Source organism: Syngnathus typhle, linkage group LG10 (genome assembly GCF_033458585.1).
Source record: "Syngnathus typhle isolate RoL2023-S1 ecotype Sweden linkage group LG10, RoL_Styp_1.0, whole genome shotgun sequence".
Taxonomy (NCBI): domain Eukaryota; kingdom Metazoa; phylum Chordata; class Actinopteri; order Syngnathiformes; family Syngnathidae; genus Syngnathus; species Syngnathus typhle.
In genome coordinates this window covers 11,498,984-11,522,880 of record NC_083747.1, presented here as the reverse complement: position 1 = coordinate 11,522,880, position 23,897 = coordinate 11,498,984, and the positions used below count along the sequence as shown (strand labels likewise).

General features: G+C 45.5%; 2 protein-coding genes across 10 annotated transcripts in view; one reads left to right on the top strand and one right to left on the bottom strand.

The window, feature by feature from the left end:
* The window catches only part of fam131bb (family with sequence similarity 131 member Bb), a 25,128-nt gene extending 16,823 nt beyond the window's left edge, over positions 1-8,305 (top strand). For 4 of the 7 annotated variants that reach the window (XM_061289993.1, XM_061289992.1, XM_061289994.1 and 1 more), the window contains 6 exons: positions 215-317; positions 2,513-2,737; positions 3,426-3,566; positions 3,844-4,178; positions 4,248-4,514; positions 4,841-8,305. In XM_061289993.1, the coding sequence (XP_061145977.1) occupies positions 215-317; positions 2,513-2,737; positions 3,426-3,566; positions 3,844-4,178; positions 4,248-4,514; positions 4,841-5,098 (1,329 nt within the window). In that variant the 3' untranslated portion in view covers positions 5,099-8,305. The remainder of the gene's footprint in view (positions 1-214; positions 318-2,512; positions 2,738-3,425; positions 3,567-3,843; positions 4,179-4,247; positions 4,515-4,840) is intronic. The other 3 variants (XM_061289996.1, XM_061289998.1, XM_061289997.1) reach the window with 1 other exon arrangement.
* The window catches only part of clcn1b (chloride channel, voltage-sensitive 1b), a 24,879-nt gene extending 982 nt beyond the window's left edge, over positions 1-23,897 (bottom strand). Inside the window, exons 1-26 of one of the 3 annotated variants that reach the window (XR_009716079.1) lie at positions 21,044-21,242; positions 17,597-17,810; positions 17,094-17,225; positions 16,895-17,023; positions 16,680-16,813; positions 15,695-15,772; positions 14,709-14,787; positions 13,698-13,823; positions 12,631-12,715; positions 12,465-12,566; positions 12,120-12,204; positions 11,642-11,797; positions 11,493-11,562; positions 11,291-11,401; positions 10,979-11,192; positions 10,772-10,905; positions 10,511-10,692; positions 10,350-10,431; positions 10,128-10,213; positions 9,983-10,027; positions 9,791-9,895; positions 9,465-9,551; positions 8,163-9,365; positions 4,202-4,481; positions 3,891-4,031; positions 3,350-3,529 (exon numbers count right to left, since the gene is read on the bottom strand). Coding sequence is in view for 2 of the 3 variants with exons in the window: in XM_061289895.1 (XP_061145879.1) it covers positions 8,988-9,365; positions 9,465-9,551; positions 9,791-9,895; positions 9,983-10,027; positions 10,128-10,213; positions 10,350-10,431; positions 10,511-10,692; positions 10,772-10,905; positions 10,979-11,192; positions 11,291-11,401; positions 11,493-11,562; positions 11,642-11,797; positions 12,120-12,204; positions 12,465-12,566; positions 12,631-12,715; positions 13,698-13,823; positions 14,709-14,787; positions 15,695-15,772; positions 16,680-16,813; positions 16,895-17,023; positions 17,094-17,225; positions 17,597-17,810; positions 23,611-23,661 (2,865 nt within the window). In the remaining variant the exon portion in view is untranslated. Of the gene's footprint in view, positions 1-3,349; positions 3,530-3,890; positions 4,032-4,201; positions 4,482-8,162; positions 9,366-9,464; positions 9,552-9,790; positions 9,896-9,982; positions 10,028-10,127; positions 10,214-10,349; positions 10,432-10,510; positions 10,693-10,771; positions 10,906-10,978; positions 11,193-11,290; positions 11,402-11,492; positions 11,563-11,641; positions 11,798-12,119; positions 12,205-12,464; positions 12,567-12,630; positions 12,716-13,697; positions 13,824-14,708; positions 14,788-15,694; positions 15,773-16,679; positions 16,814-16,894; positions 17,024-17,093; positions 17,226-17,596; positions 17,811-19,660; positions 19,826-21,043; positions 21,243-23,610 lie in introns of those variants that run through there. The other 2 variants (XM_061289896.1, XM_061289895.1) reach the window with 2 other exon arrangements.

The following is a 23,897-nucleotide window of genomic DNA, read 5'->3' as shown; positions in this document are numbered from 1 at the left end:
ACGTGTAGAGCGGGCACAGTAGCAATAAGCGCACGGTAACTTGCAGTTATGATTTTGGGCCGATGTCGATTGATATTAATCCACCATCTCCATCACCTCCCCCTTCCACTCACCTCTCCCTAACACTGTCTTTGTGTGCCCCGTCACACCGACCATACTATTGTTTTCTTTCTCCACCCCCGCCGCCATCCCTCTCTCCTCCCGTCTGCTGCAGCTTTCTATGGAGGACACCACGTCCATCCTGCCGCGCCTCAAGAGGAACTCAAACGCTTACGGCATCGGCGCTCTGGCTAAGTCTTCTCTGTCAGGTGTGTCAGGTGTGTGTCTGTGCTGTGACCGGTAAAGAGACCCCATGTTGGCTCCGTCCCAACGCGGACACTGGAGTCAGCATGGTACCCAAAATGGGTTCCCCAGTTTTGTTTTGTTTTGCTTCACCTCCTCCGTTTCCTGCTCCCACCCCCACACTGTGATTGTCAATGACTCAACGTGAGTCATTGGCGGAATGAAATCAGGCTGAGAAAGACAATAGACATCACTGTGCACTGTGCTGCGTGTTGCTCTGAGAACAGGTGAGTGACAAAGTGAGGTAGAGTGTGATTTGGTGTCTGTGTGTCGTCCTGAATTCAAATCAGTTTGGATGTTTGGACTTGTGCAAAGTGGCGTGCGTGTTCAGTGGAATTTAATCAAGTGCGGTCAAGTGTTTTCTTCAGTGCAGTGTTATTTTTGGTTTCATCCAGTGGCTTTTTTTGAGAAAACTGGTGGGGCACCAACCATGAAGCTGCGTTACTTATGTACAACATCTAAGCCACAAATGTGTTTTCCCATATATTTTGTTGCCAAACCGCTAAAATTAATTTCTAATAAAGCTAGCAGCCACTATAAGTTCGTTTCTCGGTGTGTCTCACATTGGTGTGGCACTTTACTGCGCGGCAGAATTGGTCAAGTATGAAAAAATCTTTGTTGGAATGTCAAATGAAATGCTGAGAAAAACACTATGGAAATTACAAATTTATACTCGTACAATATAAATATATAATAATAATATATATAATAATATAAATTAATACTAGAATTGCAAATTGTCTTCAGTTTTAAATAACTTTTAAATATTTGACCAGTTTTCACTCGTCTGATTTGAAAACAAGTTATTTCTCAGTTTGTTTTGTAGCTTTTACTGTATGTAATATGAGGTGCTCATACATTTATTTGGGTTGACAGTCATAATGGCCCTCCGAAAGAAGCTATGACTACAATGCGGCTCGTGAAAAAAATGAGTTTGACACCCCTGAGCTAGTAAGTCAAACCCAGTCAATTCCAGGGAAACTAATCTCCATTAGTTAAATTCCATTTGTAACTCCATTTCCATTTCAATTAATTTTTAACTGTCATACAGGGGGCAAATGTGGTTACTCCCGTAAAACATGTAAAAACACTTTTAATCTCACAGATGGTGAGTGAGATAACAAGTTGGCGCTGGAGCTTTACTGCTTTGAGTCAGCATCCACTTAGTTTGATATATCTTTTTTAAAACAAACATAAAATCTAGACATTATATGTGTATGGGAATCTGTGGTGACCCCACCAGCTACGAATGCCACGAATCGACACTGGCTCGATGGAGTGGTTTTCTGCAGTGCAGTTGAATTGAGTGCAGTGCAGCCGTTCTACTGTGTGGACGTCCGCAAACATTGTCATCATTTGTTCATCTCATCACAAAGAGCCAGTACAGTGGCACGCGTGGCCATTACGGAAGTCAGCAGCTCGGCGGGCACGTTCTGACTTGATGCCACTCATTCATCTCATCCTTCCCTTACTTCCTTGCTTCCTTCCCTCGGTCTGCTAAATCCAGGATGGCTCAGTCTCATTTCACGTCATCTCCATGACCTTTGTCATTCAGCTATTCTCATAATCCATGATCATGAGCACCCTCATTTAACCGCAGCCTGGCTTCGACTGAACCGTAAGCTTACAGAACTCAATTTGAATATTTAAGATGGTTTACAATATTAAATTAACTTCCAGCAAATATAAACAGTTTACACACCCCTGTTCAAATTTTTAAAAAAAAATCTTATTTTCCCACGTGTTTTGGAAGATTAAAAATGAATCAAAATGTCCAAAACAATAGTGAACACGCGATTGAATGAATGCATGTGTGGCATGTGTCAATCAAAAGAAAGCATTGGATTCTTATTAGTTGAGATTGTTTCGGCGTACATAATGAATTGTCTGGTGAGCGCGTGTAATAACATCATATCAATCACACTCAAAGACGTAACTAGCTGCTCAATACCATCAAACGGAAAAAGCAATAAATCAGTCCAAGCCTGCCGGCTTCACATATTGTGACAGGCCATCAAAACATCCGCCACCAAAGCGTCAGACACACTCCAGAATAACGCTTCTCTCCTTTGTCCGCCCTTCCCCCTCTTTTCTATTTGCCCACATGCCACTTCTCCATTTTGTGTCCCTCAACCCTCTCTCATCTATCACCCGCTCCGCCCCGACTCAGGCGTGTCGCGCACCATGAAGGAAAGAGTGACCAAACCCACGGCCATGGCCCAGGGCCGGGTCGCCCACATGATTGAGTGGCAAAACTGGGGCATGGCCACGGTGGGCGTGGGGGGCATCCCCCAGTCCCGCATCACCACCCAGGAGCGGGAAAAGGAGCGACGGCTGGAGAACGACGCCTACAGCGACCTGAGCGACGGCGAGAAGGAGGCCCGCTTTGCTGCAGGTTGGGAAACACGCTGGCCAGAGCAAAGTCTTTCCTGACAAGTAGGGCTGAACCCGTTTGAAAAAGAATCCAATCTGTATTGCAATTCAATTATTCATTTTTACGGGGTTCTTTTTCCTTGTATGTAATGAACAAGCGAGAAATTGTTCTGATTTTAAAATAACAAAAAACAATTAATTATCAAATTAATTGCTCATTTAAAAAAAAAAAAAAATTGGGGGGACTTTAAAAATTAATTTTTGGACTTTAAAATGGTCCAAATCATCATAACTTCACCTTCTCATCAGTAAATATTTCTGTAGTCCTGCATGAAAGCACAATGATTGTTTTTGTGTTGTATCAAATTAAAAGAATTACATTTACTTAAGTGACCAACATTTTGGTGGACCAAAGCAATAACCTAATCATAATTTGCTTATTCCCTTTTTGCACTAAATAATGTCCACTTTTTTAATAAAAGGATGGTAATTAAAATGTGCTTTATTTGATTGATCAATTAATTGACAAATAATTTTCAGATTAATTGACCATTGGAATAATCCCACGAAGTAAAAAACTGCATCCTACTACACTGCAATGTCGATTTGAGTTTCATCAAGTGTTCAGCCTTACCGTCAAGCGCTCCTCTCGTCTTCTTCGTGTCATTTCTTCAGCCAATTAAACTTGTCTTTTGCTGTCTTGACTTCAGGCATCCTACAGCAATTCGCCATCTCCGAGGCGACCCTCATGGCCTGGTCGTCGATGGATGGCGAGAGCCCTCGCTCGGGATCAAACCAGGGCAGCGTGGCGCATCTGAGCGAGGTCAACCAGGAGAGTATCACCAGTCGAGGTAAAACGTTTGGCAAAGTGTGGACCCCGCAAATTGCAATCCCGAATCTGCATAAGCAGCACATTTAGATGGTTTAGCCACAGTCGACGTTAATGAGTTGTGCTTTACAACCCAAAGCTTCGTGATGCTTCATTTGCATGAAATCATCCCAAGATTCTTAAAGCTCAGAATTGTGGCTCTTTTTTCCTCTGGGGTCCAATTTAAATCTGCCTCTTAAGAGAAAGCAGAACAGTGCGGAATATCATTCCAATTACCGATTAATTGCTCTTTCCTCCAGACCAGATCTTGCATCACTCCTCAGCCGAGGTGTGGCCTCACACTTACGTCTCCCAGGGACACTACTGCCTCTCCTCCTCGGACGCTTGGGAGCCCATCAACAATGACCCGTCCGGCGTGGCGTCTCCCCCCGCCGGCTCCTACCTCGTGGGGAGCGAGGGTTACGACGGGCAGACGGCCCCTCACTTCCTGTCGCAGCAGCAGCAACAACAGCAGCAGCAACAGCAGCAGCAGCAATTTAACCTCCAGCAGCAAAACCAACTGCAGCAGCTGCAGCAGATCCAACAGATGCAGCACTACCAGCAGCAGCAGCTCTTGCAGTATCAGCAACAACAGGTGAGCGCAAAAAAAGGACTCACAGCTCTTTCTCCGTAACGTTCTGATCTCCACGCTCTGCTTTGCTAGTCACTGGAACATCGGCTGCACAGCGCCAACCACTCCTTGCAAGCCACCCCAAACAGCACCATCCACAGCCTGATCCACCAAGTGCACCCGCCCCTGGTGGATCTGTGGAACACGGGCCAGATGGAAGCCTATCAGGTGGAGGCTGGAGGCTACATGGGTACGGCGGCTGCGGTGGAACCGGGCCTCTGCGTTCCTGGCGGAGAGGAGGTGGTGGGGAATGAACACTCGCCGCTGCTGGAGCAGCAGGAGGAAGAGGAGGATGTCAAGGTGAGCTCACATTATATTTACAATCCATACATATACATACACTGGTGGAGCTAGATGGGGGGGCTTGTGTGGGGGGCACTGCCCCCCCTGAAATCTTTTCCGATCTTTTTTCTTTCAACATTCCCACCCGTTTCCCGTAAGGAACAAATCATGAATCTTTATCAGTGTTTTCAGAAGAATTTTGTAAAAGCAATTTTGTTTGTTTTGCGGACTTCCTGAGATATCCTTGGTCCTCCACTGCCACCCAAAGAAAAACAACCCAGTGCATCCATCCATCCTGTACTTCATCTATATACCGTATCTACCAATCAGTCTTATCTATCCAGGATGGAGAAATGACACTGTGTATGGAGCCAGAGTTGTCCACATTGACTCCGCCCACACATCCGGGGGACGCCTCGGGCGGCAGCAGTCCGGGACTTCTGCCAGCCTCGCCAGTGAGTGAGCAAAGGGCCTCCGACGCCGCCACGCCGGCCGGTCTCGCTCACACGCTACAGGAAGAAGAGGAGGAGGAGGAAGAGGAGGAGAACGAGAACACCGGGCAGCAGGAAGAGGGGGGAGCCGCTTCCATGGCAACCAACTGACTTCCTGGCTGTCACATGATTCCTCCATACAAACTGACCGGGAGTCAGCCGTAATAATACAATATCTATCTATTATCCTGTTGCTTTTCAGGTATAAAAAAAAAAAAATAATCCGGGCAGGATGAATTGTTTTGGAAATTGTGGACTCGTGCTGATAAGGATGCAACCTGATGCAACAAACTTTGTAAGCCTTACATCCCAAAGGTAAACACATGTCGAAAGGATGAGGAGCTACACGGACATTATCATCAGGGAACAGGGGGGAGGGACAAGTGTTGTGTGTGTGTGTGTTGGGGGGGGGGGGGCTGTGCGGCCAATACATGCATGTGACCCCATCATCCTATAACAAAAACATATTCCAAGATTATAAAAGGAATAATTTTATAAAAATGCGTGATGGGCTGAGTGAGAAAAAAAAAATGTTTCAATGTATGATATTAACAGATTTCCATCAGTGGAGGAGGGGAGAGGAGGAGTGGGGGGCGTCTTTGTTTACATGTTAGAATATTGTGTTCACCTTTCTTACATATTAATGAGTTACGGCAACACCCCCCCACCCCCACCCCGCCAGATGATGAACACAATTTCCATGACGCCGATCCCGCTGACACACACCCGAGCGATAACACTGCACAGATTAAGGATTGTACTGTAAAGATAAGTGTGCTTCCTACTCTGTCTCACTGTATGCATGTTCCTGTGGAGTACCTGAACTATACGACACTGTATAGACTTTGCACTGAACCATCGTCGGGGGCGGGACGGAGGATTGGCGGCGAATGATGGAGGGGAGAAAAAATAAGACAGAACTCTCTCTTTTCTTCATTTGCACCGATGCAATCCAACCCATCAGAGGTTGCCTTCTGGACTGTCGACGTTGGCCGAGGGCCACTCTTCAAAGCTTTCAGCAACCAATACCCGGCTGAGCCTCACCTAATGAAGATGATGATGATTTGAATGTACTGGCCTGGATCAGAATGCTTTTAGGGATTTGTGTGTTGAGATGGAATTTACTGCTGGCTCATCCGCAGCACCACAATGAAATTTGGTCAGGTCCAGAAGTATGTGGACCGTGCGGGGTTTTTTTTGGGGGGGGGGGGGGGATTTCGCATTTTTTACATCACCACAAAGAAATAAAACGAGATGTCATTCAAGTGTAGACTTTCAGCTTCCGCTTAATGTCATTGTGATATTTCATTGTTCCAAATCACAATCTGACTTTCCTGGGCACGACCGAGAGCAGCGGTTTGCACCTTGGACATGATTATCATTCAGGCAGGCATTTCTTGATGGTACATTTTGAGAACGATACGCCTCGCTTCCCCAGACCTCTGCTGATGTTGCGAAAAGCCGCCTGAGAACAGGCAAAGGAACAGAATATTCTTCCATGGCCAAGTTGGATCTCAAGCTTGTTTTTATAACTTCCTGAAGACAAAAGTAAAGATTTGAATCCCGTCAAATTGAGAAAGATTTTTTTTGGACAGTAATCCTTTGGTGTCATTCATCCTCTTCCGTAAAAGCTGAAAGTCTACAGTTCCGTCCTATCTTAATTGTTTCATTACAGCTATGTACAAAAGCCAAACATCCTAAAACTGCTTCTGGACCTAAAAAACACAAATATCCAAATTGTAACCAGCAATAGGCGGACACAAGGCCGGTCAGCCAGTGCCAGCTCCTGTTATATAGATGTAAATAATTTAGATAACACCTTAGACTAGCAAATTATTATTATTTTCTTTCTTTCACCATTCCGTCTTAACTTTCGGTTGGGATTTCACCACAATTTTGACCCGCATTCATCCTTTCTGCGGCGGTTCCATGAAAAACAAGCTTGTGTCGGTCTAGCTAGCGCCTACGAAGGACGCGCGCTGCCCAATCAGCCAATCAGGGAATAGAGGAGGCGGAGCTAAAGGCGTCTTCCTTGCTCACGTGTTGATTACTGTGAGGCGGTTCCTTGTGTGCGGACACATTTGCATTTCTTTGTATGATTTGGAATCTTGTCTTGTGAGGAACAGAGGGGCGGGCGGCGTTCAAGAAACTTTCTGTCTTTTCTCTGTCGGGGAGAATCTTCTCCTCATGTTGTTGATTGTGTGAGAAACTTTGAAGATACAGTATATATACTGTATATACACACACATGCATATATATATATATCGATAAAACAAAACAGCAATTTACTGACTTGAATGAATTGATGTATTGATGGCTTCTTTATGCAATGTGGGAACAACGTTTATTTTTCTACTCAAAATCCCTAAAGCTAGAATATGTGTCATGGTTGTAAAGTTGTGCGCGCTAAAAAAAAAAAAAATGCTGGGTCGAAAGTAACCCGCATTGGGTGAAGCAGCTAACGCAGCGCTGGGTCCAAAAGGGACAGAGCCGATGCTGGGTTCTTTATAGCCGAGGTATTGGGTTGTTGGCAACCCATGACTCAAAAATAACTAACCCAACCTGAGGTAAAAGTAACCGAATCTGCCCAAAATCCAAACTGACCCAGCGGTTGAGTTAGCAAAATGAGCCGGTATTTTTTTAGTGTGCGCTGAGAAAAAAATAAGAAGAGTTGGGTTTCGGCATGGGTTCTGGTAAGAATGTCTTTACACAATGGCACATATTCTTTTATTTATTGAGCTATTAGGGAGGACTAGCTTGTACAGAATCAACGGTTCGATGTGACCCTTGTATGTTTTGTCGAGGGTCTCATGATTAGATGCTGCGTTCGTTCGATACGGGCTCACCTCAAAGAGGCAACATGCTTGGGTGAAGTGTGGGGAGCAGTGAATTCCTGCTTTTTATTTTCTTGATCCAAATCTCAATGAATGAATAAATATGAAGCCACATTGATTTGTGTGGACGTAAAGGATTTAAGGACCATGTCTCTCTCTCTCCCGCTTATTTTCTATTTGTATTGTGTTGTCAAAGCCGAGAAAAAAAAACACCCCTAGATTAAAACAACTGAAAACTAGCTCGGAACATTTTGAACCAAAGAATATTAAAGGCAACCAGCAGCATCAAAAACCGCAATGACTTTGTGAAATGACGCTTGTGTAGAAAAATTGGCACTCACGCGTTCTTGCTTCTGGGCTCCATTTCGTTATTGTCTTTATGCTTTTGTTTGTTTGCCATCCTCCTCCTCCTCGTCACTCCTGCACGGGCGGACCTCCTCACATCACTCCGACTCCTTCTCTCGTCTCCTCCTGTGGAGCAAATAAACAGACAAAGCAAAACGTCTCGTGCATATGTGCATTTGTCTCTCGTCAGCCAGCTCTGCTTTTCTTCAAATTGGGATGTTGATGATGATACTATGGCCCATTGTGCTACTGGCATTAGCTAACATTAGCATGCGTGTTTATTTTGGCCAATTCTGAACATTTCTCGTCAAAACCCAACGATGACAAATTGAATCGTTCAACCAGTGACAAGCGGTTAACATCGCCAATAATCATCAACCTTATTGACAATTTTTTTTAAGTGGATAAGCGTCAATATTGAGTAGACTGTTAAAGTGTGAATGAATAGTTAAAAAAGAAATTCTTCATAATTTCCGCCATTTATTATTTTTAAAAATGACAGACCTTTACGGGTGATTTTACAGCGATTATATAATCATAAATTGTACAATTAAATTAACCTTCATCAGTAAACAGTAAATCCTCCTTGAGGTCAAAGTTATTAAGAAGTCTATCTCAACATATTTCATGGTCGTCATTAAGCACTGCCAGTCTTTCAAGGAGCTTCTTGGTGAGTATACGAAATCGACGTCGTGTAGGACAGATTGTCAAAAGAGTTTGTGAAAGACACAGGAAGGCACCTGAAATTTGAAGAATGGGGGGGGAAAAAAGTAGAAAAAGTTGGCCCGCTGAGAGCGCAAAGTTTGTGACCTGACTCCTTCCTAGATGGGCTCGTCTGACTCCTCGCTCTCCTGCTCCTTGTGCAAGGAGGACAGCGTGAGGACGGGCCCGCCGGGTGAGCCCGGCGAGTCGGTGGGCGAGGAGGTAGACGGGGACGCCGGCTCGCGCGTGCTGCCCGAGTCGCCTCCGCTGGGCGAGGACGGGGCGTTGCGGGTGGGCATCCCTCGGGGATTGTCCTCCCTCGCCGGCTCCCCGTCCCTCCTGCTGCCTTCACCCCAAAGGTTCCGGTCCCACGTGGGTGAGGCAGGGTTGGAGGAAGGAGACTGGTGCTTGCTTTTTCTGCTGGCGTCCCGGAAGCTGGCCAACGGTGGGCGGAGCCTCACGCCGCTCCGAGTCGAGCCCTCGATGGCTTTCTGTAACTGGGAGCACAGAAGAAGACACTCAATTCTCATTAAATCACTGAGAGTAAAAAACACAGCTAAGTAAACAGAAAAAAAAGAAACAAATAAACGCCTTACCTCTTTGAGTGCAACCACACCCACCAGCTTGCCAATACTGGTGACGTAGGCGTGACTCAGACCCAGCAGAGAGAACAGAGTGTGGGTCTGAGTAATAGCAGAAAGGAGGAAGAGGAGGAGGGGGGGGGCGTCGTCCAGTCAGCATTAAACGTATTGGAATGTGACAGCATTCTGCTTGCGTGGCTGCTCTTTAGCACGTCCCTTACACTTACGATGGATTTGAAAACAGGTCAAATGGCAAATGTTGCGATACATAATGTATACTATAGGTTGCGTGCGTGAAATTCTTCTCCCAGATTTGAACTTTGACCTGCGCTGTCGCTTACCTTGTGCAAAGACGTTCTTTCCACCAACTGGAAAGGGGAGGGGTCGATGCGAATCTGCTCCATATCCATTGGCTTGTCCATCTGGGCCTCCTCCCAGGCTTTGATCTGCGCAATGACAGGGCCGCAATGATCGATCGTACGCTAACCTGACTGATTATCTGATGATGCTGAGCGGCGGCGACGCTGCTGTACCTCCTCTGGTGACATGGTGTCAGCTAATGTAGGGGGAGCTGTTTCCTGAATGGATGAATAAAATGCTGAATGTTGAGCAAGCTGCCATCTTGGACATTATCAGTCCCTCACATCATATGTGCAAAACGGCAAGAAGGCGACGTACCTGTACGTCGGTCTGTCCGGTCGACGACGACGACGAGGAGAAGAGTCTCTGGAAGGTCTTTCGGACAGAAGGCGTTTTGCGCTTGTCTGAAGTGAAAATGTTAAACAATGGATTCTAAACCATTATTCAATTATGAAAGTAGTTGTCAATTAATTTGATAATTGATTATTTAATTCCAAAACACGTTGGGATTACGGGAGGAAACGGCCTTTGCTTCTTTACCTGTGCTTGTGTGATTGCTGGAAGGCTCCTGAGTTTTAGGCGATGGGACGGGCCCATTGCATTCGTCCATCACCGGCGCAGTCTGATATGAAAACACGCATTTACGTCCATCTGCATTGCAGAGCGCCGTTGCTGTAGCACGCCACATTCATCATCCTCACCTTGTCCACGCCGTCGTTAGCGCCTTCCTCGTCCACGAAGCTAAACGACTCCCAGCTGAGTTTGGAAAATTGGCCCGGTGAACTCTGAGCTGTCTCAAAGACCCGCCTGGCTGGCGAGAGCCACCAGTCGATGGCGGCTTGGAGCTCCATCCTCTCGATGGAGCCCAGAAGAATCATGGATTCTATGCAGGCAAATAAAGGAAAGGTGAGGCCTCGTGTGCATGGATGGCATTGTCGTCTGAAGTTTTTAGCTCTTCTAACCTTTGGTGTCAACGAGGGGGATGGTTTTTAGCGCCGTCGTATCCAGCAGATCATTCAGTTCCCGATAGGTGGTGTGAGACGACAAGAACTTGACCTTGCGCACCATGATGTCCTCCACGAAGATGTTGTACTTGCTAAAGAAATACGCCGGACATCACTGAAGGTGACCGTCCTTTCGGGATCATGACATCCAGGTTCCCGCTTTACCTGATGTGCCCGAGGGCCAGCTCAGGCAAGTACGGCAGCTTCTTCACCTGGATGATGGAGTCGTAGAGCGAAGGCTGCAGACCCTGGGCCACCATATTGGCCAGGATGACTGCCACCATCATGGGCAGGATGTGGGAGATCTGACCCGTCAGCTCGAAGCAGATCACCGCCGTGGAAACTGTGTGAGTCACCGCTCCCGTCATGGCGGCCGCGCCTGGGAAGGGAAAAGAGGACAGTTTGGTGTCACGCATCTGTGAACCGATAACTCATCGATTATCAAATTAATCGGATTGCGAAAGGCCTGCGACTGACCGATGACGGCGTAGCCTCCCGGCAGGATTCGATACACAATCCCGTCAAACAGGATTCCATTTGGGAAGAGAGTGGCCATGATCTCCCCTACCAGGCGACCAAAAGCAGCTCCTACAGCAGCGAGATAAGACGCGCTGTTGAAGTAGCTGCTCAAGGTCAGCACCCGGCGATGTTCGCATAACTACAAAAAAAATCCTCTTACCTAATATGAACACTGGCATGAAGGCACCCGAGGGGATGGGCATGGTGGTGGAAACCGCTGACATCCAAAACTGCAAACGAGAGCGCCTGCATTTTATTGCGCAAGTGTACCTAATGCTGTGTCCTGTTCGCGTGTGTGCGGCTGCTCACCTTCATGACGAGAAAGAGGAGGAGGATGACGAAGACGCTGACCTGAGGGTGAAGCCACACGGCCGAGCGGCCCAGGCCGGGCGGAGGGGCGGCTGTTGAGATTTTGGTCCAGGTGAAGTTGTCGAACAAGGAGTTGATGCACTCTCTGGGCATGAGCTGCCACGGACACGGAAGAGCGCAAGATGACGCTTGCTTGTAAAACTCCAAAAGTCATCTCACAGAAAGGTTGAAGTCAATCAAAATGCAGAAGAGCGCTGACTTTTCAAAGTGTCCAAACTTGTGCTTGCGAAATTCAGCGAAGCAAATACGCACGAAAAATAAACACAAATGTTGATATGAACGTAAAAGAGCCACATGAAACCAGCCAAAGAGCCGCGGGTTGGCCACCGCTGGTATACAGGATGCTAAAACTACACAATGAAAGCTGGAGAAAACAGTCATCCCGCCATGAGACAAGCTGTATCTAATACATCCTCACCTCGCCAGCCATAAACTGTCCGAATCCAGGAGGGAACGTGAAGGTGGCGATGATCAACGTGACTGCGCCTGGATAGATCAACCGACTGGACAGAAGGACATAAAAACAATAACGTTGGATTAAAACGGAAAAACACACACACAGTTCTACCCGCCTCCCAAATGGCGGCGATGAGTGCTTCCAGATTGTCAGGCCGCAGGGGAGCAGACATTGAGCAAATACCTTGCCAAAAGGTTATTAAAGCTCTCCTGCTTTGCGCCACCATGACACCGATGAGCTCAAAGAGGAGAGCCGCACTAAATAATGTCGGCAGATGTTCAAGTGTGTGTGTGTGTGTGTACTCACTGCTTCGTCAGAAAGCGCGTGAGCGCCGTGGGTCTTCTCATGAAGAGAACCACCTGTCGGTTCAAGTAGACAAAGAAGGCCCCCAGAAAGCCGCACGAGATTCTGAAAGCCAAGAGACGAATCGCTCAGATAGGTTTTCATTTCATTGCACAGGCCGACGCATTACCCGATGATTGCGAACGCCGGCAGCTCCTGGAGGTCAAAGGGGAAATCCTTGCGGAAGTTGGTTTTGAAGAGAGCAGTGATTGTGACTGTCGGAGGAGAAACAAACACACATAGGAGGAAATAATTCAATCGCATACGGTCTGGGCTACTAATTCATTACATAACCAAATCAGATCGCTCAGATTTCATTCCTCATCTGCTCACCAGCCCTCAAGGTCACATTTTTCATGTTATCTGGGAATGGCTTTAATGTGATATAATAATTCACATAGTAGTTGTCAGGTCCTATATTTCAACTGGATTTAGTATTCCCATGCAATTTGGACTTTTGACATTAAGCTCTATGAGAATCCGTTGAGAAATTAAGTCAAATATCCTCCCAAAATAAAACGGCTTGGATGTGAATAGAAGCATTTTACTGACATTTTTGTAGTTAAATATTCACAAAAAATACATTTGCAAATCATTTAATTTGTTAAATAAATAATTTACAGGAAAAAAAAAATCTGAGTTTTCATGGCTTAATTAGCACATTCATTATTTGTGACACAAGTGTAGACTGTGTGTGTGTGTCCTGGCTCTTCTCTCCGTCTTGTGCTCACCTGCGCCTCCTCATATCCGATGACCTCATGTATTTAACCTCGTGTCTTGTTCTGTCTCTGCGCCAGTTTGTTTCGGAATTATTTCTTATTCATGCCTCAGATCCAATTTAGTTGAGTCATGCATTTGGGTCCTACCTCACATCATGTTCATAACACGTTCCGCTTTGATTTCACACGTATCCAATTCGTGATCCAAAACATACCACAACGTCTAATACCTAGATGCTGAAAAGATGGAAATCTACACTCCAGCTGACACTTGATGGTTTGATCTCATCATGTTGGTGGTGTAAGAAGGCAACTCATTGATTGTCCAATTACTTTTGCAATTCCAATTACTTTTGGGCGACGGTGCAAACACACTGCGGTACGGACTTTGCTGTCACAAGAGGCTACTTTCTATAAAAAGTAGCCAGCGCTGCAGTATTTCCAGTGTGTGTTTGAGAGTGTGTGAAGTGTGTCTCACCAGCATCTTTGTTCCACACAGAGAGCACCCTGAATATGAAGGCGCTGAATGTGGCGGCAAAATATCCCCGCCAGTAATTCCTCACTGCAAAGTAGGTAGACGTGACCTCAATACTGAACAACACCCCTGGTGGTGGAGGAGGAGAGGAAAAGGAACGAAAGGAGGGATGGAGGAGAGAAGAGCGAGAAGGATTAGAGGGAAAACATGAGGGAAGAATTGGTCAACGAGGGAGACGATGTGAAGGGTGTAGAGAAATGAGTTCAAATATGCTGAGGGAGACAAAAAACACTTGGAGTTGAGGGTATGATCATACTCAACAGAAGGGCCACTAAAAAACACAAGTGCACTCTTATTAAGTATAGACACCAGGCACGTGTTAGTGACTTGACTTAAAGTTAATACTGTGGTGCCTTGAGATACAAGTGACCCGACTTGCGAGTTGTTGTTGTTAGTGAATAAGTTTCCAAACTGAGGCTTGAAGCTTGCTTTTGAAATTTACTCTAAAACTAAACATGAAATAAGGAAAGAACCACATGGCTTTGTCTTGTGGAAGTACGCTTAGCTTAATGCTAACACACAATGCAAAACGCCGTTGACATGTATTGTTAGCATCCATAGTCGTTGTTTTACTAGAAACAAATACTTGAACAGAAACGGATGAATAACACATATGGTCAGATAATATAACAATACTCATAGGCCTATATATACATATATATTTATCATCTATGAAAAATGACTAATATTACAGCAGCTTGGTAGGTATCTTACGGTGGTAGTAGAAGAAGAATTTCTTGTCCTCTATATTTGCGTGAACCTATTATACTGACTCCTGGTGGCCAAATAGGACACGTCTTTTTTTAATGTTCTCTATTTTTTAAACCTGTGATTTAATTATAAAAACAAAAATGATTTATTTATGTATTTAAAAAACAGCAGCAAAAAGAGCTTCGAAAGCCATGCTGTGGCGGACGGAGGGGGGGTAGTGAGGGGTGCAAAGTTGTACAGTACCTCCTAGTGGAGTGCCGAAACAGCATCCCACCCCGACAGCACAGCCAACAGTCAGAATATCTGTGTAACCGTAAGGGTTCTACTGACACAGACAACAGGAGGGTGGGGAGGAGGGAAAAGGGGTTCGTTGGGGGGGGGGGGGGGGGGGGGTGATTGGTTGATGGGACAGAGAGACAAAACAGGTGAAGGCAGAGAGGAGAGGATGGGAGGGCAGATGGGGTGATGTGACAGTGGGGAAGCAAAATTGGATAAAGTGAATAAATAATGTTCAATGGATTTTTGCAAGAGGTGGTAATAAAGGTGTGAGGAAACATCACAACTCAGCTGGAGGGCATCATAAAAGCGAGGAAGCGCATGCATTCGGAAAAAATGGATGCTTCAGTATTTGGTCAAAAGTTTCAGGACGCGTCATCTAAACGTTAATTCTGATGTCTTAGGTCCATTTTGAGGTCATCCTTTGGGGACTTGCCTCCCACTGGAGCAGCAAAACAAGTGGCCACCCCCACAGCACAAGCACACACCAACAGGTCCCGGTTATGGGTGCCATTCTAGGGTTCAAAGGTCAGTAGGAAGTGGGGAAGCACGAGGAGGGGGTAAAGCAGTTGGGATGAATGAATGAGAGAGCAAAAGGGGCGGGGACAAATAGGTCAGGAAAGGTCAACATGATTACACATTAGCATCACGCTATTAATACGATGAGACGCAAAGAGACAAGGTGTTTTTTATTGGGGGGGGGGGCAAAACAAAAGCATCAAATGCACGGTGAGTACCGTGGATGGGAGAAAAAAACACTTTTCCCATTTTCTTTTCAAATTATAGTGATGGGCTGATTATTAATAGATCATCCACTGAATTGGAAAATATCAAGTCAAGATTCATTGGCGTTGTCTCAAATGTTTTTTTCAGGGTCACCAAAATGGGAAGAGTTTAACAACATTTAGGATGGAACGGGGGAAACGGCACTTTTGCCTGAGGCTTCATCTTACCTCATAGACGCCAGAGAAGATGGACATGAAGCGACTCAGCACTGCAGCACAGATACTGGCGATGTGGACGAATGGACCCTGAGGGAGGAGGCAGATGACAGACACATACAAAACACTGACGATGGCGTGTAAAACATCCGTGTCTGAAATGGGTCGCGTGGTATCGAGACACATCAATCAGGGCCTAATTGCCGGGCTGAGATAGCCTTCGCCGCAACTATGGATGGGGGGGGACTAATGCACTCCTTGGAGGACTTGAATAATCAGCGAGGGGAGGCAGGGCAGGACAATAAGACAGCTGATGATTTATTATCTTCTGAACTCATGGTAAAAGTAGATAGAGTGGGAGAGGAATGAGGGGAGAGTAAAAAGTGACGATGGCGGCGATGCTGGATAGTAAACGAGGATGAAAAGCTTGTTTACTCACAGATGACAAAATTACTCCCGCTCAGTACTGATTCAAGTACTTGACTAAAAGTAAAATAGCACAACAAGTGAAAATTTACTGCACATGAAATATTGACCTGCTTTAATTTCAGTGTTGAAACTGAGAAGAAAAAAAATCAAAAATTATTCCCATAGTTTAGCTAACATTGTGAAGTAACCAACAAAAAAAATGCTAAATCGGATAAATTACACACTACTTGTTTATGTGTGTGGTTTATACCACCACAACACATTGGCCAGCTTTTGTACAGGAGTCAACGATTCAACTTTACTACTACCGTCAACTAGCCGCTAATTGCTAATTGCTTTTAAAGGAGTCTTTCATTTTCATTCATTTGAATTGTCTTCTATTTTTTAACATTTCCTCACAAAGAACCAGTAAAAAGACAACAACAAAAAAAGCCTCAAACAAAATGTTGACCGAATTTCTTTTTTTTAGAGGAAGCTCACTGGCAATTTCACATTTTCCACCTCTTTGCAATCCTAATTCAAGTACAGTAAGTCAAAATGGGAGCTAGTAAGTACAACACCGCTTTACCTCTTTGCCCACTGGCATCCCACTGCCCAAACCCGCCGTCAAGCCGATGACTTTAGCCACAAAGGCCTTCAGGGTCAGATACTCCTTAAGAACTACGCCCCTCAGGATGGTTTTAAGCTCCGGGATTCCGGAACCTGAAGCCGAGAGGGGATGTAAACAAGGCGGTGAGAGGGGTTGATGGTTGATGTGGGGTCAGCGGGTGGGGCGGAGCTTACCGATGGCCTGCGGGGAAACCAGGTGACAGAAGAGGGAGGCGAACATGACGAGGATCATGGGGTAGCTAATCCAGGCGAGGTACTGGAGCGCCACATTGCCCTTCAGCTCCCCATGCATCCACTTGTAGGCTGCAGGAGCGAATAAATCATTCAAATGTAAACCTGTAAATCTGACCCTTCCCCCTGCCGACCCCGCTACCTTGCAGGCTCTTGGCGCTGGCGTAGTCCATACTCCAGCTGACCAGCGCCATGGTCAGGCCAAGGAGGACCAGGAAAATCCAGTCTTCCCCTATCTTGTTCACGATGTAGCGCTGCACACGAACCAAGCAATCTGGAGCGGATATGAATGATTCCATTTATCGGCGAAGCTCGTTTGTGACACTCAGTTGTTGCAACAATCGCTGCGAGTAATCATGAGGAAGATGAAGAAGTCAAAGACTTCATTAAAAGATAAAACCGACTATACATGGCACGTACGATCTATTTAGGTACATTTTCCTCTTTCCACATTTATAATATAGTTATGGACATGTCAATTATTCAGTTAATTAATCAGTAAAACTATTTGTTTGCATAGTATAAAAAATATGCCTGAGAATCTTGTCATATTGTCTGTCTACATGTGTTGCTGGAACTTTTGTGTTCCTTCTGTTTTCCCATTAATGCGGTTTTCTCTTGTGTCTTAGTATTAGGCTAGGCGACCTTGACATTTGGAGTAGGGGCGTGGCTTCTTGGTGGAGGAGCTGTGACTGAGGTGGGACTCCAAGATGACGGGATGCTGATGCCGTCGTCCTGCCCCTTTGCCCCCCACCGCGTTGTTCTCTTCTGCCTGTCTTTGCCATTGTCGCTCTGTCAGCAAACGGGCTGCCTCCCGCCGGGCAAAGTTTCCCAGCTGCTCCCTATACTCCCCGTAGAGCTGCGAGCAAAAAATGTGGCAATTTTTTTTAATACTGACTGACAACGGGGCGCTCTAAAAGGGCCACATGTTTAATGACAAGGAATATCCGATACCACTCTTTTTTTCAGACCGATACCAGTCCGAGTATTCCCTCTTTGAGTACTCCCTAGATGCCCGCGAGCACCATATTGGTGACCCCTGTAAGGGATACACACCAACCTGAATACCCTGCAGACAGAAATAGAAAAAACGGGCATAGAGATCGGAAAAACCCCTCCCCGAGCGAAGGCCGGCTCTGGACGCTGGCCACACGAGGAGATCCTGGATAGGGAGAACATGCCACATCTTCCCCTTCCGCTCTTTACACCTTCAAGCCCGGGTCACATGCGAGCATGCACACACACGACATGACGCCAAGCGATCCGGCCTGATCGCTTTGCAAGCGCAGAAGCTGTGAAATCCAGCACATCCGGGCACAGGTGCACCTCGTGCAACACAAACCCGCAGATTGCTCGCATCCCGTCGCCGCCGTTGCCGCGCAAGACGCTAAATCATACGGGCTTCACATTATGCTCTCGTGTTCACACTGGAAAGGAGAGCTGGCCAGGAGGCCCCAAAGAGGACCAAAGCTCATCTAACCGCCTATAAATCGACACCCCAGTTGCACTATAACGTAAAATCGGTAGGATCGAAACGACACCCCAAACCACATGGCACCAGATATTATGACGCGATAGGAACTCGAGTCACACGATTGGACTCAAGTCAACCTTTTTAACGACTCTGTCTGTGATTTATGCATTCTCTGAACTGCTTATCCTCACCGGAGCATTAGTGAGATGCTAGCTAGCAGGTGCAAGACTCTAACAGATTGCCCATATTGTTGCAAAAGTGGTGGAGAAAGTCGCTGTCAAGTGAAAATAAATCTCCGGTGAATTGGACATGCCACAGAGAAGAGGCGTTTCAACAACACTGCCAAAGTCCATTCAAAAATATTCTCAGGGTTATGAAATGAAGCTTGAAAAATGTGACCAATCAAGTTGTTCTCTCCGTTGTCAAACAATCAAATATCTGAACGGCGAGCTAAAAAGATGGATGCTAGCGTGACCCTGCTTCCTCTCTTTTCGTAACGGAAAACATGTTAATTACCATCCCACAAATTCATTTCATTTGTCGTATTGATTTTGTTAATCAACTGCCCATTACCAGCGTTGCTTTAACTACATGTCCTTTCATTAAACCACTTTTAAAAAGCTAATAAATTGGCTGAACAAAACGCTCATGCTGTCATGTCCTGGCTTACTTTTTGTATTCTATCTACCAATCTTTAAAGGTATTATCTATCCATGTAAAATATTGACATAAATAAAACCAAAGGATATTGTCACTATAATTATAATTTTCTTTCTGTTTTATATTGTAAGTAATTAGGAAATACAGTATCTATAGCTGCATGCTAGTTTAGTTAAAAACATTTTACAGTTCGACATTTAAAACACATTGATTACTTCATGAGCCGATACTTGTGAAACAATACTTCACATTTATTTGAATTAGATTAACATCAAATGTGAAGATGTACGTAAATATTCAGTCAATAATTCAGAATTTAGATCAAATAAGGAAATCCCACTGGATGAGAATATATTGTGGAGCTCAAATTAAAACTACTTAAAACTTAATTATCAGATTATTACTATGAAATATTTTTTAAAATCACAACACGCGCCTTTCATAATCATTCCCGGTGACCAAATCCGAAGTGCGCCAGCATCAAAATATGCACACACGCCATTATCAGCCCAATTAAAAATGAATGAAAAACAATTAAAAAAAAAAATAATCAAAAGGCTCCACCAGATGGTTACCTCATCACTTGACTCGGGCATGACTTGGCGGCGTCCGCGTCGTGCGCCTTGTTCTGTCACCTGTCCGGCACAACAGACGCCCTGGGCCGAGCATTAAGGGCCGCACCACCGATCCATCAACATCAGCCATCAAAGAGGCCGCCGCTAACCGGGGAGACCTGCGCACTGTTCACAGAAGCAGCAGAGACGTGCTGTTGTGACCTCTGACCTCTGAGCGGGGTTTTAATTCAATAAAGGAAATGGAATTACGTAACTGTAGAAAAAATGGTTCTCGTTTTTTTTCCTTTTTTTTTTACAAGAGCAGATTGCCCGCTACCTCCTAGCATATTTACTCAGCGAGAACAAATGTGGGAAAGACATTGAAAGCTCCATTTGTATCTTTGCTGTCTCCATCTGTCAACCTTTGCGTTTACACTGATACAGTCATGTGACCTCGGGTGTCACCTGGAGCGCCACAAGGTGACCCTTGCGCAACTTTCACACGCTTCTGCAGTTGGGAGCTGGCGAATACACGCGCAAATTTGTTCATTATCACGCTGCCCTTTATTCCTTGAATAAACTCCATAAAAGTAGTCAGCTTTAATGAACAACTCATTAACCTTTTTTTTTTTCCTTTCTTTTTTCCCACCACACTGCAAAAAGTCTCCTGGGACGACGAGAAAGAGGGAAACGATCCTGCATGTCGTTGCTCTGCTGGGAATACAAAACTGGAGTTTGATCTAATAAAAGAATCATTCAGATGCAAACACCATATACATGCAAATGCGTCTCTCTCTCTCTCTCTCTCGCTCTCTCTCGCTCTCTCTCGCTCTCTCTCGCGCTCTCTCTCTCTCTCTCTATATATATATTTATGTTTTATGTATTTGTTTTTGCTCAATCTATGTGCACCATGTGGAACAGAGTTAAAATCTAATGAATGCAGTGGTTGAAGGTCAGCGTGACCCTGAGAGTTAATTCAAAGTGTAATTGCACATTCCGGGGCTCTCTCATAAGAGTGGGCGCCGCATATTCATAAATTTGCGCGTTTGTGTTTATGAGCTCACGACACGGCACGCCGATTGTGTGCTGAGGCCTTACAACAATATAACCCTGCCCCACAGCACAAGGTTAATGATCAAATTTGACCCACCCGCTGGCAGATAGATCAGGAGATTATCCCGGCACTGTACGCGTGCACACACACACACACGCGCACGCCTTCCACGAGTTACCATATGCACGCCCTAATTAACAGCACAATAACAACACCATGCCTCGTCCTCGTCATGTTCTAATTAATGAGTGTCGACAAAAAAAAGAGAAATGTGTCGGATTTTCTATGCGTTACGCAGTCGTTGTTCATTTCTTTGTGAAAATACCGACGTATAATCTCATACGCCTTACCGGCAACTCATCTGTGTTCGGCGCCGTCTCAAGAGTGTTGGTCCTCTGTCGCATGTTTCCCAGCGCTCCTCTGCAACTCACTTTTTGGACTCTCTCTAACATAGTGCAATTCCCCGTCCTCACATCGCCGCCTTAAATCTGCCCTTCCTCATCTTTGCCATGGCGGCCTGTCGCCTGGCCGTATGCGCCAGACCAGGTACAAGCACAGCACTCACACAGAAACACACGCATGAAAAGACACACCGAGGTTAACGCGGAGACTTGAAGCTTGACAATAAAGTGTCAGCAGCTCTTAATTCAGAGTCCTGCACGGCGGTCCGATCCAGCAGATTCCGACCGAGTCGTGCGGCGCTCGGCTAATGGCAGCGTGCCGGCCGCGCACAAGCTCAAAGTATGACAATAATACTTGCTGACGGAGTGGAGACATGTTGACATTGTGCGGTATGGAGGGAGGCGGGTAGATGTGCACAGTAACTTGTCATTTCTGAGGCCCCTTCTAAGAAAGATGACAGTAGAGGTCATCATCAAGTGTTTTCCGATGAAAGATGTGCTAATGAATGTGATCCACATCAATTTTGCTCAGACCATAATCCGGATTAATTTAATGATTGCAACGAGGTGGATTCAGTTGAGTTGGTACCAGGTACCAAACAGATGGGGCGAGCTTGCATTTCACTTTGCTCTCTCACTCTTCCACCCAAAACGTTCCCCCTGGCACCCTTCCGGGTCCCCATCCATCCGAGCCCCCTCCCCTGAGGTGAAACCTTACTCGTGGGTAAATTTAGCACACGGTGTGACCCAATGTTCAGTGACACACTTCCCCGATGTTCTCGCTTGTTCGGCGCTCATCCCTCCCGCGAGGCCCGTCGTACTGAAAGATGGAGCTTGTTAGCCTTTCGTCCAAAACAATGACAAGTAATGTGACGTCGCGTCATTTCATTTTGACGCCCAAGCAACGGAGGGAGTGAGAAAGAGGGTGTCAAGTGGCCCGAGTATCACGTGAAGTTTTAATGGCTTAATCGCTCGCATGGCTGCGAAACATTTGGCAGGTGAACATTATCCCTTTGCTAGCATGTACCATTTGAGACTTACGAGATCTATTTCACTACCGATGACAGCCTCGCCGCGTGCGAGCCGTCCCCTCGGAGAACCCTTGTTTTTATGACGGCTACAAAGTTTTTGTCCTCGTTGAGGTCCTCAACGCCTCTTGACAGAAAGCAATTTGCAATGCAAAAATTTCATTGCAAGTCTTATTTGAAAAATATTACGATGCTAAATTGGGCACCTCCGCAAAACTTGCCGACATGTAGCGCTGAATGACATGAGTACGTTACTTAGTATTTTCAGATTTTTTTGGATAATATTTATAAATATAATCAAAGCGACAGTTGTTTTGAAGTCGAGCTTAGCTTTTCAGCAACAGGAACAGAAACATTATTTTTTCTTCTGTCACGACGAGCACCAAGTTACCAAAACTTATTTCTACTTTTGTACAGTCTGAACTTATTTATTTTGACTTAATTACAAGAGTTGAATCAGTACTTCTATTAGTACAATAATCTTTTTACCCACAAGATTCTGTACTTATATCCACACTTAGATAAGTAGGGTGTTTATATTTTAGTTTAGTGCTATTTTAATTTTTTTTACACTTTTTTTCACTCATTTATGCTAACACAGTCATTAGCATCTAAAATACACATATCAAGTGCTTATACAACTACGTAGAAAACAGATTTTATTGCACTGTATTTAATGAAAACTGCCCGGGAGTATGATTTACTTTCAGGGTTAAATGATATTAACACTTTTCGATTTCAGTCACTGGGGAAATACAAGTAGTCGTTGCATTCTTCCGGATCAGCATCCGCCTGTAGCACCTCTGCATATAAACCCTCAAATCCTTCAAGCCTCTGATTTCCTCTCGCAGGCAAACGTTGTATCATAGCAGCCGTGCTTGCGTAAATATTTCTACGATGGTTTCTACAATTTCAACGTGGTACCAAATGCCTGTCACTGCTAAACCAGGAAATACCATCCTTATATAAATCTTTAAATAAAAAAAAAAAAAGCAAAACCCGAGGATATTGTGACATGACTTCGCCTCCGAATACGCCTCGTAACCTGTCTGCTCAGGTTTCCCGCATTTTGGTACTTATATGCCCCGACACGGGAAAAGAGCCGGCAGCTTGCGGAGACGCGTGTGTGGCAGAAGACGAGGAACTTAAGGACATTCACTTAAGGATCTGCAATGCAAAGAGGGCCCAGATAAGAGCTTAGGGGGACGCCATAAATTCAAACGACGGTTTGCGTTCATCACCTTCAGGGAAGCATTTCATAACACTGTCAATGAGACGGCCCAAAAAATGAAATACATGCATGAAAAAATAAAACAGCCGGACAAGGAATGTTTTTGCACCAAGGAAGTGTGAAGGATAAAATGGAAGAGATGGAGGGGGAAAGGGGTGCAACAGGTGGGAGATGCGTCTGTGGCAGAGATGCAAGAGCTGGAGGAGCGCCAGAGAAGAACAGGCAAGCATGAAGGTAGAAGATGTGCAAAGACCTACCAAGGTCTGTTGGTATCTCAGAGCCTTCCTTTGCGATGCATCTGTAGCCATTGACACGCAGTCAGTGATCCAAAAATAACCTCGCCGGACGCCCCAGCATTTCCACTGGCATGGCCCACCAACTTGCAACGAGCTCCACGCACTCCGACACACACACAGCGTTCAAGTTAAAGGCACACGCAATCCACCACCATCCGTTTCACTCCCCATTTAGAAAAACACACACACTTCCAAGGCAAAGGGGGACGCTGGTGGTCTTGGTGGTGGTCTTCAGGTGGTCCAGAGGT